At 38.1% G+C, this 14,277-nt stretch overlaps 1 protein-coding gene across 1 annotated transcript in view; it reads left to right on the top strand.

Annotated features, from left to right (window-relative positions):
• The window catches only part of MYBPC1 (myosin binding protein C1), a 69,240-nt gene that overhangs the window by 38,405 nt on the left and 16,558 nt on the right, over positions 1-14,277 (top strand). The window contains exons 19-24 of the mRNA XM_077772182.1: positions 2,982-3,141; positions 4,281-4,385; positions 5,100-5,288; positions 6,177-6,311; positions 9,412-9,465; positions 10,450-10,617. Coding sequence (XP_077628308.1) covers positions 2,982-3,141; positions 4,281-4,385; positions 5,100-5,288; positions 6,177-6,311; positions 9,412-9,465; positions 10,450-10,617 — 811 coding nt within the window. The remainder of the gene's footprint in view (positions 1-2,981; positions 3,142-4,280; positions 4,386-5,099; positions 5,289-6,176; positions 6,312-9,411; positions 9,466-10,449; positions 10,618-14,277) is intronic.

Here is a 14,277-nt window from a genome sequence, read left to right as displayed (position 1 = left end):
AAATGAACAAAATCACTTTAGATAGTAATAAGTGCTATGAAAAATTTTTTGAAAACAGTATAATATGATTAGCAAGTGATTGCAAGGGAAATAACAATAGTCTTCAAAGGAAAGAGATTTCCAGATAAGGTTAATGCAAGAGCAAAGGACAAGAAGAAAGGAAGAAATGAGCTTGATGTGTTGAAGGAACAGAAAAAAAGCCAGAGTGAATAAGGAGGAAAATAATAAATAAGGTTGGGGTGGTAGAGTAGTACTAGCTCAAATGTCATTCTGTGGCTCCTAATGTAAAATGTGTTATGGGCAGTAAAACTATTCCATATGATATTATAATTGTGGACATATGTCATTATAGGTTTGGCAAAACTCACAGATGTACAACATAAGAGTGAACACTAATGTAAATTGTAGACTTTGAGTGATAATGATGTGTCAACGTAGGCTCATCAATTGTAAGAAATATACCACTCTGATGTGGGATGTCAGTTGTGGAAGAGGCTGTGTATGCGTGGGGGAGGGGTTATATGAGAACTCTCTGTACTTTTCATTTGATTTTGCAATGAGTCTAAATCTGCTCCAAAAAATAAGTTATTTATTTAAAAAAAAAAAGAGTTGAAGAGTGTTTTCTCCTTTTCTGTTTTCTGGAGGAAAAAACAAAAGAGCATCATTAAGCTTTGGGACAACTGCAAGCAGTGAAATGTATGTGTAATTAAAGTCTCCAAAAAGAAGGACTGAAGAATATGTAAAGAAATTAGAGCTAAAATTTTTCCAAATTTGATAAAAATAAAAATTGCAGATATAAGGAGCTCAACAAAATCTAAACATAAAGAGCATTAATAAAGCCACACCAGGGACACCTGGGTGGCTGAGTCAGTTGAGCGTCTGGCTTCAGTTTGTGGGTTTGAGCGCCGCCTCAGTCTCTGTGCTGACAGCTAGCTCAGAGCCTGGAGCCTGTTTCAGATTCTGTGTCTCCCTCTCTCTCTGACCCTCCCCTGCTCAGGCTGTCTCTCTCTCTCTCTCAGAAATAAATAAAACATTAAAAAATTTTTTAATTAAAAAAACACCAACTTGACAATAAATTATATCACATAAATAAATAATAAAAATAAATAATAAAAATAAAGAAAAGAAAAAACCCACCAAAACCCATTAAAAATCAAATTGCTCAAACTTTCTAATTAAGAAAAAAAATTTTTTAAGTAGATGGGGGGAAAGTCACATTAAGTATATGGAAGTAAAGAAAAGAGTGATAGCAGATCTCTCTGGAAGCAAGGCAAATGAGAAGACAGTGAGCAATATCTTTAAACAGAAAACTGTCAACGTAGAGTACTATGAATTCTAAAAAATTCTAAAAAAAAAATATCAACCTAGAATTCTATACTAAGTAAAATTTTCAGCAACAGCTTGGATGAATAATTATGCTGAATGAAAGAAGCTGAATAACAACAAAAACAACAGAAAGTATTTTAACAAAAATTATCTTTAAAAACTGATCATACCAAATACTTACAAGGATATGGAGCAAGTCAAAACTTGGAAACAACCAAAAAGTCCAATTGCACAAACATACAGTTTGTACATGCATAAGCCAACTGCACACGGAATATACAGTAGAATGCTACTCCACAGTAAAAAGGAAGGTGCTAGTAATACATACAGTAACACGGATGAATCTAAAGAGTATCATGCTAAGTGAAAGAGGACAGATTCAAAAGGTTACATACTGTTTGAATCTTTTATATGAACATTCTGGAAAAAGGAAAACTAGAGAGATAAATAACAGATTGGTAGTTGCCAGGGACCAGAGTGTGGGAGTGAATGAGTTGACTGTGAAGGAACATGGGGACATTGTTGGGAGTCATGGAAATGCTATGTGTCTTGATTGCAGTGGTGGTAAATTACACAATTACACAAGTTTGTCAAAATTCATAGAACTCTATTTCTAAAATGTAAATTACATAGCACAATAGACAAGCAAATAAAATATAGAAAACTAAGGAAGATAATGTACCACCAGCCTAAGTATTTTCTTTTCACATTAAAAATAAAACAGAAGACCTTTTATAATCTTAAGCATGAATTTGGCTAATATGAGAAAATTTTGTTCTATTGTAAAACAGAAGAGTTATGAAAACTATCTCGGGCATTCTTATTGCTCTCACAATCTTATGTTATTGAAGACTTAGGAGTCCTAATCCAGACACAAAAAAAGTAAAGAGTTAATTTAATAATTATTAGAAAATTACCCAGTTTTCTAAATTACCTTGACCTTCTCTGTTTTTTCTCTTTGTATACTGGCTATCCATTGTCATATAGGAGATATGTCCTAGGAATTAGGAAAAATGAAATGCTACTTTAAATTTCTGATTTAAGAAAGAAAGAAGGAAAGAAGTGAGGTAGAAGAAAAAGGGGATAAGTAGAAGGATGAAGAGGAGAAGAAGGAGAAAATAAAAGAAAATATAGCAGAAGGCCCAACCTCACTCGGTCTTTACTTTGGGAATTAGATGTTCATTCTTTCATGTCCTATTGGAAGGGAAAAATCAATACTCAATAACTTGTATGGAAAACTGGCATTGTGGTCTTCTTCAACCCTTTTCAGTACTTCTAAATTTTTAAGACACATAAAGAAATAAGCAAGTCATGATAGTTCTTAAATATTCCAATTTCATTTACAAAGAGACTTCTCTACTAAAATAACACTTCTGCACTCCTATTTTTAGTCTTCCAACATTCTCTTTGGTGGGTTTGTGGTCAGTGGGCTTTGGAGACAAATCCCAATTCTTCTCATTGTTAGCCGTGTGGCCCTGAGCCACAGCTTTCTCCTGTAATATGGGATGTTAACACCTTTACCTTTGGGGTTGGTGGAGGATTACATTAACAACAGGTATTTTAGGCGTTAGCACCATATCCAGCTTAAGTTCTAAGGCACTTTGGAATAGTCCTTGTCATATAGGTCATGCCGTGTTTTGTTCTCTCCTCCCTAGGCTATTATGGAGGGCAGCGGCCGGATAAGAGCAGAATCTTACCCTGACAGTAGCTGTCTGGTCATTGACATCGCTGAAAGAGAAGACTCTGGTGTTTACCACATAAATCTGAAAAATGAAGCTGGGGAAGCACATGCAAGCATCAAGATTAAAGTTGTGGGTAAGCCTTCTGGATCAACAAACTTCTAGAATCAAATTGACATGTCCATATCCAGAGTAGACTTTGCCAGCTCTTGGTTCTCTCAACTCTTCTGGGTAGTCAACAAATAAAACACATATAGCTATATTTTATAAATCACTGTTGTTCTTTTTCTACCTTTCCCATTCATTTTCTTTTCTGTCCTTCCCTTCCCTTCCCTTCCCTTCCCTTCCCTTCCCTTCCCCTCCCCTTCCCTTCCTTTCCTTTTCCTTCCCTTCTCTTAGTCTTTTTTCTTGCCTAGAGGTTCAATTGCAGGGATGCATAACTAAGGTTAGCCACTTGAGGTTGCTGGCCATTAGCTTTCCAAAGGCGTATTCCCTTTCAGTTCCTTCTAAAGTCACTGAAACAATTGCTAAACAATTTCCAATATCACAACCATTGTAGAAGAGTAAGATTTGCATTAGTCCTTAGATGTCCACTGAAGTGCATTTTTCCTAAGCCTGAAAGCAAGTGAAATAAGTCCAGCAGATTATTGGTGGTCCAAACTCTCATGATCTCTTCAGCTCACTTTATTTCTCCCTTAAGAAACATATTTCAAATGGACCAAAAACTAAGGTCACTTTATCAAACACTCAACTATGTTAACAAGATATGATAACTTGCCATTTTTTACTTGGATTTCTACCAATTAACATTTGATTCTTCCAACTGATTTACAACAGTAAGTCCTTGATTCAGTTCTACTGGAAGTTCAATTTGTAGTTAAAAACAAAACACAACACAAAATCATATCTGATATTTATGCAGTAATTTCTTGGATACCATTTTCAAGGTAAAGGACACGTATCTTGAGTTCCATATGGGACTTGTTCTTGAATGTTGTACCACTAGTTTAAAGGACTTGAATACATAATTATATTTAAATTTATTGGGCTCACCTTCCCTTATCCCATATGGGGCATGACTTTTTGCCCAAATTAGTTACTACATGCATTTCAATAAACATGAAAAAGTATTCTATGATTATCACAAAAAACTGATTTTCCAGGTAACATTTTTCTTGTGCTCTCACTTACTCTTACTGTATTTTCTTTTACATTTTCTATTCTATTCTATTCTATTCTATTCTGTTCATCTATTCCATTTTTTGTTTGCTACAGACATCCCTGATCCTCCAGTGGCACCAAGTGTGACAGATGTGGGAGACGATTGGTGCATCATGAACTGGGAGCCTCCTGTCTATGATGGAGGGTCCCCAATCTTAGGTAACTGCATGTTGGTCAGTCTGTGGAACCACCATTGGAGATGGAGTCCTCTTTATGCTTATTAGTACAGAGCACATTTAAAAATATGGCATGTAGAATGAAACCTATTCTACTATGACTTTAAATATCCATTCAAATTGAAATATATTTTGGGATTCTCTATAAGTATTTGAGTCTAAATAACTTTGATGAATATCATCTGACTGCCTATTCTCTTTTTTGTTTGACATCTACATTTAATATCTAGTTTTGTAATATCTGTAAGTCTAACTTTAAATTGTTCTGGTTAGTAAATAGTGTCTATGAAGAAATTTTTTTTAGAGATAAATGCCTAGAAGAATTTGCTTTCCTGTGGAACAAGAATTTTTTCTACTTGAAACTCACAAAAGTGAGTTTTCCCTCTTCTTACCTATATTGTTTAGACTCATAGCCAAATCTATTACTCAGTCATAACAATGGTATTTCTATGTTCTACATAGCTGTGATTTATTTTTCTCTCTTCTCTTCCTGTACAATTTTAATTTTTTCTAGTCCTATGATGTTAATGTTTGTATTCCCTGGAATTTCCCTCAAACAACTCATGGAATAAGGTGGCTCAAAAATATACACATACCTGACTATTTTACTTAGAGATTTTATGAATTCTAATATCTGACGAAGTTTAATTTTGGAAGCCATGGAAAAACCTTAGTTTCCATTTTGTGTCACCTACAGGATACTTTATTGAGAGGAAAAAGAAACAAAGCTCCAGATGGATGAGGCTAAACTTTGATCTCTGCAAAGAAACGACTTTTGAGCCTAAGAAGATGATTGAAGGTGTGGCCTATGAGGTCCGCATCTTTGCGGTCAATGCCGTTGGCATCTCCAAGCCCAGTATGCCCTCCAAGCCTTTTGTTCCTTTGGGTGAGTCAAGAGAGTTATATCTCTGTCATGGAAATCATTGCCCTAACTTGTAACTGCTCCCTTCCAACCTCTAACTGGAGCAGACCTGGGGGCTTCTTTAAGTGGTGGATGAGCAAGAGGTTGGAGGTGGTTAGGGGCAATTTTCTGTCTAAGAAATTGAAAAAGAACTTTGGTAGAATTGAATGTCTTCATAGTGTAGACCTGGAATTTATTACCAGAATTCCAGTGAGAAATATAGGTGGATCTGGTTGCTGCTCCCCACTGAAAACATGTAACTGAGCCCACTGACACATTATCACTCCCCATTTGTCCTTCTGAAGGTATAACCCAGGACCTAGGTATAAACAATATAACTAAAACAGAGACCACTTCTACAAAGCACTCTTGAAAACTAGTCTCTTTGCTTTACAGTCACACCTTAAATGTTATCTACTGAACCAACAAAGTCAGTTCAGTAAAGGCAAAGAAACAGAAGATAAGATGTCTCCACTCTTTTATGGTAGTGAAGTACTACTTTTTTTTTTTTCAATAGAAAGAAGATTTAGTATAAGAGTTTCCACTTTAAAATTAGAGTATTATTAGAAATTTACTCCGGATCATTAGATCTCAAACTCTGGCTTTTTCAACTTTCTTGGGCCTCCCAGCCTCTCTCAACATCCTCCCAACCTGGAGGGAAAGTGTGGCAGCATTTCTAAAAATTTCCACACCTAGCAGATCTTTGCCTTCCACACAGCTTATGCTCAAGGAGTCTTCACTGAATTTTATTAAGGCATGAGCCTCTGTGTATATTTTTATTTGTATCCTACTTCATTGTATCACAGTCTGTGCTTTAATACCATAGTTAATAATTTCTTCTGTTTCTTTCTTTTCTTTCTTTCATCTTTGAAGCTGTAACCAGCCCTCCTACTCTTCTGACCGTTGACTCAGTAACTGACACCACTGTCACAATGAAGTGGCGGCCCCCAGACCAGATTGGTGCAGCAGGTTTAGATGGCTATGTGCTAGAGTATTGCTTTGAAGGAAGTAAGTACAACTGGTAGTTAAAATGAATACCATCATCAATAGGTGAGATACTCCCCCCCTTCTTTTGTTATCTTTCTTGGGAACTCTTCTCCTTCCTACTGAAAATGACAACAAGCAAAAGTCTTCCTTCTAAGGTGGATAAAAATTTAGCCCTTCTTTGGTACTTGATGCTAACAAATGGAGACCTCAGAAATATCCTAGATAGGCTGCCAGATCACACAACATGGTAAGTCTAAGACGTAGGAAGAGGAGATTCTCACAAAACTTCAAGGATTTCCACTTCTTGAATTGGTGGAATTAAACTGCACCAAGCAAAATAAAAGTCTAGTTAGGATGAAGCAAGTTGAACATTCTAAAGCCTGTACAGAGCAGGGGTCAGCTATCACAAAAGCTGCTTATTTCTGGGTAATAAAGAGAGACTATATATTCGGCTAGCTGGTGATCACCCCCTATCTTCCTAAAGAAAAAAGAGAAGAAGAATTAAGGACAACTTTCAGTGTTTAAAGGAAGCAGCATTAAATCTCAGAGGGTATAAGCAATAGTTTTGACATATGACAGGAACTCGTCTCAGTATATAAAAATTTAATCACTGAAATTTAGTAAGAGAAGAGAAACAGGCAAAAAAAACTTGACAGAAATAATAGACAAAGAGAAAATGACACAAGAAAATATGGCCAGAGTGTACCTCAAACCAAAAATGGTGTGAAATTCACTGAAAGCCTCTTGTGGTTTTGGTATCCTGCTTGTCATGATTTGAAAATCAATGAATAAAACTGCCCCAGTTTGAACTCAGGCTCCACTCCAGATGAGGCAGGTAAACAACCCACCGGGGAAGCCTGTACATATCTCCACAAATGATAGGCCAAGATTTAGCTGCTGAGAAAACTCTCTGGACTCCAAACTTTAATGTGGATCTTACCTGAAGGAAAGAGAGACTACAGAGCACACTTGGGAAATCAGGAATGTGACTACCAAGGCACCCACCCCGGAGAAAACCTCTGTGGAGAAGAAACTTCCTATGAAGAGAAAACTGTGGAAAAGGAAGTCCCAGGCCCCCGGATTGGGGCAACCCTGGAAGCCACCGTTGGTGCTGGTTGGGAGGGAACAAGAAGAAAGGGGGCAAGGCATCCTGGTAACCGTTCCATTGACATATGCTCTGCTCACAGAGCACTCTGCTTCATTTCTCCAGGGCATAGAAAGCCACTAACCAAAACTAGTGGGGACATTATGAGAAGGTTTCCAGGCATCCCAGCACGGGAGGGGGGTGTCTCTAATGCAAAAAGGTAAATTCTTGAGCACTTCAGAATATGGTTTATTCCCATTCTGTTCCTCCCCCCATTTCAAAAACTCATGAGTACTCCACTCTGTTATTTATATCACCCATCCAGCAAAATCTCCCCATCTTACATGTGGTGTGGCTGCTGAGCACGAACAGTTGTGTTTGTATGAAACAGAGCAAATTCTTTACTCTTTTCTTTCTGATAGGTTTAAAAAGTAAGAAGATACAGCAAAATGATAGATGGCTGTCATTTTGATGTTACCCACCTTAGATAAAATACAACGAAGTGTATTTTACATAATTTTGTGTGTGATCTGTGTAGATACATATGTATACGGGTATATACATATGTATATGTACACAGTCATTATTATGTATATATTTTGCCACATAACGTTTTGGAATTAGCTTTGTATGGAAGTTCTTTTATAACGTGTATATCTTTCTTCTTGCAGTCTTTTCTTTCTTTATGTGGCTGCCCTATTCTTCATTCTTTTTAATGGCTCTTGTCCTCCAGACTAATTTTCTGTAGTGTTTAATGCTTTAGATATGTCAGGTTTTATTCTGTAAAAGAATTCTTTCTTTTGTAAGATCGTGTGTTGGTTTTGACTATGCCTTTCTCTCTCTCTTTTTTTTAATGCCTGCAGCACATTACTCTTCTTTGTTTTCCTCCTTCACTCTAGCTCTTTCTTTTCTTTCTTAAAAATTCTCCTCATGTATCAAATAACTTTCGTATTCTGTCCCCATCCCCTGGATACCATTTTCTTTCTCTGTTTTCCTCAATTAAAGTGGTTCAGATGTGAAGGGATGGGCTATTTTTGTTCCCCTCTGATCTTGTTTTGTCCTGTCTTCTCTTGAAATCTCTCCTTTACTAGTTCTTCACTATTTCAAGAAAGTTTTCTGTCTCCTATTTTCGTTTTCTCATCAACTGTCTCTTCACTATGATAACATCAGCACAGTGCCTCCCAATCTGACCATTGGCTTAAAGATATATCTCTTTTTTAGTGTCCTTAAGTAATTTTTATCATCCACATGCCCTTGCAACCACCAGGATATTTTGGCTCCCTGCTCCTCCCAGATACTCCTAGAAGGGATGGGTAAGAGAGAGAAGGTTCCGAGGGGTTCCACTCCCCTACTCCTCTCCCGATAACTGGAAAGGCATCATCCCAAACCAGCGGGGTATACCCAGGACCACCCCAGGAGCCAGCAACATTCCCTCCAGTCATGTGGATCTCAGGGACCCAAGCAGGCTGAATTTGTTTCCTTGACTGCCGAGCTCGTTGTCATGGCAACCAGAGGCTGCCTCCTGAGCTGCTGGGAAGACAGGGCTGACTTTATTCTCAGTGCCCTCAGTCCCAGACTGTGATGCTTGAACCCCATAGCAGGAGCACTGTGTTCTCTGGGTACCTGGGAGGACCCTTGGCTGTGGTCACAGGGACAGATGACAAGATAGACTGTTCTACTGTGTGCTTCTCCCCTGTGGAGTCCAGGACCCGCTCCTCCTTTCTCTTCAGGGTCTTGCTTTGTTCCTCTCTACCTCTTGTTCGCACAGCTAGAGGCGCCCAGCCTCTTTTCTGCTCTTCTTCTCTGTGACAGATGCCTCAGGACAAAACCACAGTCTGAACAGAGCAGACTGTGGCTCTCCTGAGGAACTCCCCCCCCCCACCCCAATGTGTGTGGTGTCTTCCGTCACTGCTCTGAAGACAAATATCTTTGCATACTTTGCATACTTTACTAACAGAGAATGCTGACTACTCATACGATATTCTTCTGGTGTGAAAGTGGGTGTCTTTAATTAATTTTAATGACGGATTCTCAAAGGTACATCAGCAAAACAGTCTGATGAAAATGGGGAGGCTGCATATGACCTACCAGGTAAAGTATTCTATGAAAGCTTTCAAACTTTCTTACTATATGATACAGTTTCTGGGAATGTTCCATGGCCAAGCATGAAGTACACCTACCACCCACACATGAAAAAGTCCTTAGAGATCAGGGGGGTGGGCAGACAGGGAACTAATAATGTGGGACCCAAGCCTTCCCCCCCCCCACACACACACCCCATGGGCATAATGCATACAAACTTTTAGAAGTTGAAATATTTGCAACCCCTGAATGCTAGGTTTACATTGTCTTGACGTTATAGACAAAGCTACCAAAACCTTTTAAAAATATCATCATTTTTTATTGAAGTGAAAGAATTATGCCAATTCCTTATGAGGCCTTGTCTCCGGAGCTGTTTCCTCTCTGCCATGGATATTAGCTTCTTATATTCGTAAATGGGAACATGATCAGCCTCCCTATGCACATATGAGTGCCTCATAAGAAAAAAAACAGCCAAATTAAACAGAGAGATTATATGACTATAAAGGTTTGTGTCTCTCTTTCATAAGAATAGTGTTCTCCTGTTCTTCTGAACTTTAACGTATGTAGATGGCTCAATGTCATGATTATGTCAATCCTTATGAAACTGAATTGGAACAAAACTGCTACAAAATTCTTGGGGACAGTTACCATGATTCAGGATATTCTAGTATCACTTCAGTATCCAGAATCATAGTAACTGTCCCCAAGAATTCAGGATACTCTAGTATCATAGTAGCCTGAATAAGAGGTTTTTCAGAAACAGCAGAATCTGATTATCCTTCTTCCCATTATTTGCATTAGCCATTCTAGGCCATTTTTCATTTAAATATGAAAAATGCCTACCCATGTAGTTTGAGTCCAGACCAAAGTCAATTTCCTCCAACTGATTTAATTATGAGTAAAATACCAGTTTGGAGTCGACTGTACCAATTAGGATTTTTTTTTCACTAAACACCATTTTTTCTTCTTCTCCTTTTCTTTTATGGATTTTAGCTGACAATTGGATAGTGGCAAACACAGAACTGATCGAAAAGACCAAGTTCACCATCACAGGTCTGCCTACAGATGCAAGGATCTTTGTCCGTGTGAAGGCTGTGAACGCTGCGGGGGCCAGCGAGCCCAAATACTACTCCCAGCCCATCCTGGTGAAGGAAATCATTGGTAAGTGGCAAGGCTTTCACATTATTTGATTTTACTTTTTAACCCCTTTCTTTCTCAAACTTCCTATTTTGCTGTCACTCTTTTGATATATTGTTAATACCCCCTGGGAGTTAGACATGAACAAAATGGCTCTTTTTCACCAGTGTGGAGGTCAGCTCAGGGTCTGTAACTCCGTATGAGGACCAGCTAGTTAACCTCCCTGGGCTCTGAGCTGGCTCTGACGGGGCTGCCTGCTCCCCCTGAAGAGAGGCAGCATGCATGCCGTGGTGCCAACAGCAGCAACGTGGCTCCGATCGGTCATGAAGAACCATCTTCATGATGAGATGGATGCATTATTTGCCCTTTTCAGCATTCGACATCTGTTCTGATGGTAAAAAAGTAATTGCGAGTAAAAATGCAGGTGCTTCAGCACGGGTCAAGTCAGTGCCACCGAACCAGACTAGTTCTTCCTGTCTTCCTCATCACCTTGTGCTCATAGTTAAAATCAAAGGGCCAACTTTGCCTTGGCATGTTCTTGCTGAAGATAAAAATTATTCATTTTATTAAACCTTGGTCCTTGAGTACACGTTTTTCCTACCTCTACGTGGCAGTGAGATGCAAAGTATGTGTAAAGACCTCATGCTGCATACTATAGCACAGTGGTTGTCTGTAGAAATAGCGTTTGTACCACTGAGTAAGAGGCTGAACTAGTGACTTTTCTCACAAAATTCTGTTTTACTTGAAAAAATGACTACTTGGCAGGCATTTTTAAGAAAACAAATGTAATGAGCTGTCACTTTGAAGAAAGCAACTTAGAGTTTTTATTGTTGGCCTTTCAGTGAAAAAAATGGGAACTTTCAAGCAAAAATTGGAATTTTGGGCAACTTACATCCACTGCCATGGACTTGACAGCTCTGAACACTTAAAAACTTTTCTCATGAAATAGGGAGATATTAATAAATGTAATTTTTATATTGAGTAAGGTAATATGCCAACATTTGGAAGATCTATGTAATTTGGTGAAGCGATATTTTCCATTAAAAACATGCGTGGGTAAAATGTACATTAAAAATGTAAGATAGACCAGTGGATTTTAACGTAACAGAGTATGAAAAGTTAATTGAAGTGGCCTCAGATCCACATTGCAGGTCACCTTTAAGAAATTACAATTTATCATATTTTAGTGTAGAATCAAACAGGAATGTCCATAATTGTCTGAAAAGTTTATTAAAATATTTCTCCTGTCTGTGAGAAGCCATATTTTCTTCATTTAAATGACTTCAGCCAATACAACACATTACGACACATTGCAACAGACTGAATGCAGAAACAAATAGGAGACTCCAGATATCCTCTGTTAAGTCAGACATTAAATAGATTTGCTAGAATATAAAATAATGCCGTTAAAATGTTATTGATGCTATTATTTTAAATTAATAACGATATTTCAAAAGTTCAGTTTTAATTTCTAATACAGTAAAAATTGATAAGCCCACAGAAGCAGAAACTGAGAAATTGCTTTTGGGGGAAGAGTCCTTGATAATTTTTAAGAGTATATTAGTCTCCTGAGACCAAAACATTTGAGAGTTGCTGTTCCAGGAGAAAGAACATTGGACCGGGGGCCTGGATATTTGAGTTCCAGACCATGTCTGCCACAGACAATTGGGAGTGAGTTACAGGACGGATGGATGGATGGATGGATGGATGGATACAGGAAAGCATGAAGAGTGCACATTTTCTTAACAGATTCTGAAGCCAGTCTATTTAAGTTGAATCCTGTTTCCATCATTTATTAGCTATGTGATCTCAGATAAGAGACATGATCTTCCTGAGCCTTAATTTTTTCATCTCCAAAACAAAGATAATAATAGTACTTGATAAGGGCACCTGGGTGGCTCTGTCAATTAAATGTCTGACTTCGGCTCAGATCATGATCTCACAGTTTGTGAGTTCGAGCCCAGTGTCAGCCTGGAGCCTGCTTCACATTCTGTGTCTCCCTCTCTCTCTGCCCCTCTCCTGCTCACACTCTGTCTCTCTCTCTCAAAAACAAATAAACATTAAAAAACTTTTTTTAAATAATCGTACTTGACACATCAAGAGGCTATCAGAATTAAATATACTGATTCCTGTTGCTACTTCACAGAGTGTTTGCCACATAAGCTCTCAATATGTGTTAGTTTTTATTATCGTGATGGTTTAGTTTACTACAGAATCTGGCTGAGTCTCCTTTTCCTTATATGTAAAGTTAGGGAATTATGAGATCCTCAACTTCTCTTCTAATCCCAACAATCAGTAATCATCATCATCATCATCATCTCCTAAAGTTTATTGAACACTTACTATTCTCAACCATTAATCCTCACAACAATTGTGCATATTAGGTGTTTTCATCATCCTGATTTTATGGAACAGGAGTCTGAAAACAAAACTACTGTATATCAGATCCAGGACTCAAACTTGGATCTCTGACTCTGAAGTCCATGCCTCCAAGTAGAGCATAGGCACTCAAGGCTGACTCCAGGGTTTTGTTTTTTGTTTTTTCTTCCTTCCTTCCTTCCTTCCTTCCTTTCTTTTTGAGAGAGAGAGGGCACAAGTGAGCAAGAGGCAGAGAGAGAAAGAGAGAAAGAATCCCATGAGGAGCACAGAGAGAGACAGAGAAGCATGGCTCACCCAAAGCAGGGTTCATGTTCGCCTGAAGCAGGGCTTGAGCTCACCTGATGCAGAGCTAAAACTCTCGAACCATGAGACCATGACCTGAGATGAAATCAAGAGTCAGATGGTTAACGGACTGAGCCACCCAGGCATCTGAAGGCTGACTCCAAGTTCTAATCCTGGCTGTGTCACCAAGGGCACATTACTCAACCTCCTATGTGCCTGTTTTTTTTTTTTTTTTAATCACAAAGTAAAACAGTATCTATCTTACAAGGTGGCCTTGAGGTTTAAATTAATCCCTTCATCCCTTAGTATTTGGNAAAACAGTATCTATCTTACAAGGTGGCCTTGAGGTTTAAATTAATCCCTTCATCAAAAGTATTTAGCCCAGTGTCTGCCAAATACTAAGCCCTCAAGTGATGACACACGTTTTATCCCTGTGAGCCTACGAGACTTTGACTCTAGTATCTTTATGGTGTTTAATTAATGAACATTAATACATAGTGGGCTAGGGCTACCTTTTAGGTAACTTATAGCCACATGAGGAGAAAGTTGCTATACAATTCCAACAGAACTACCTAAATAACAAATGCTAGGTACTAAAACTTTTTTGCTTTGTTTTGTTTTTGGTGAGAAAGAATGGGCATTCTTATCAGCTAATGTGGTGCCTATAGATCTTTTGTGGAATGTTCATTGGAGAATACACTTGCTGTTAGAAACTGAAAAATATATACAAAGTCCTAAGAGAAAACTTGGTATTTTCTATAAAATTGCTTTAGACTTATAATAACTGTAAAAACAGGAAGTTGTCATAAAATCAAGGAGGTCAGGGATAAATTTTGTTGAGTCAAACTGTGAAAATATCTCTGCTTGAAAAAAGCATTTGAAACTAAAGTTACCATACATAATCTGTTAATGGCACATCTAAGATTTTACTGTAGAGACGTCAGCACAAGGATATCCCATTGACTCTCAGGCCAGCATGTTTATGTAAGGCTATTTCCAGTGTACTTACTGATCACAAAATTA

This window comes from Crocuta crocuta, unplaced genomic scaffold (assembly GCF_008692635.1).
Source record: "Crocuta crocuta isolate KB4526 unplaced genomic scaffold, BGI_CrCroc_1.0 scaffold216, whole genome shotgun sequence".
NCBI classification, from domain to species: domain Eukaryota; kingdom Metazoa; phylum Chordata; class Mammalia; order Carnivora; family Hyaenidae; genus Crocuta; species Crocuta crocuta.
This window is presented reverse-complemented; position numbering and strand designations above follow the sequence as displayed.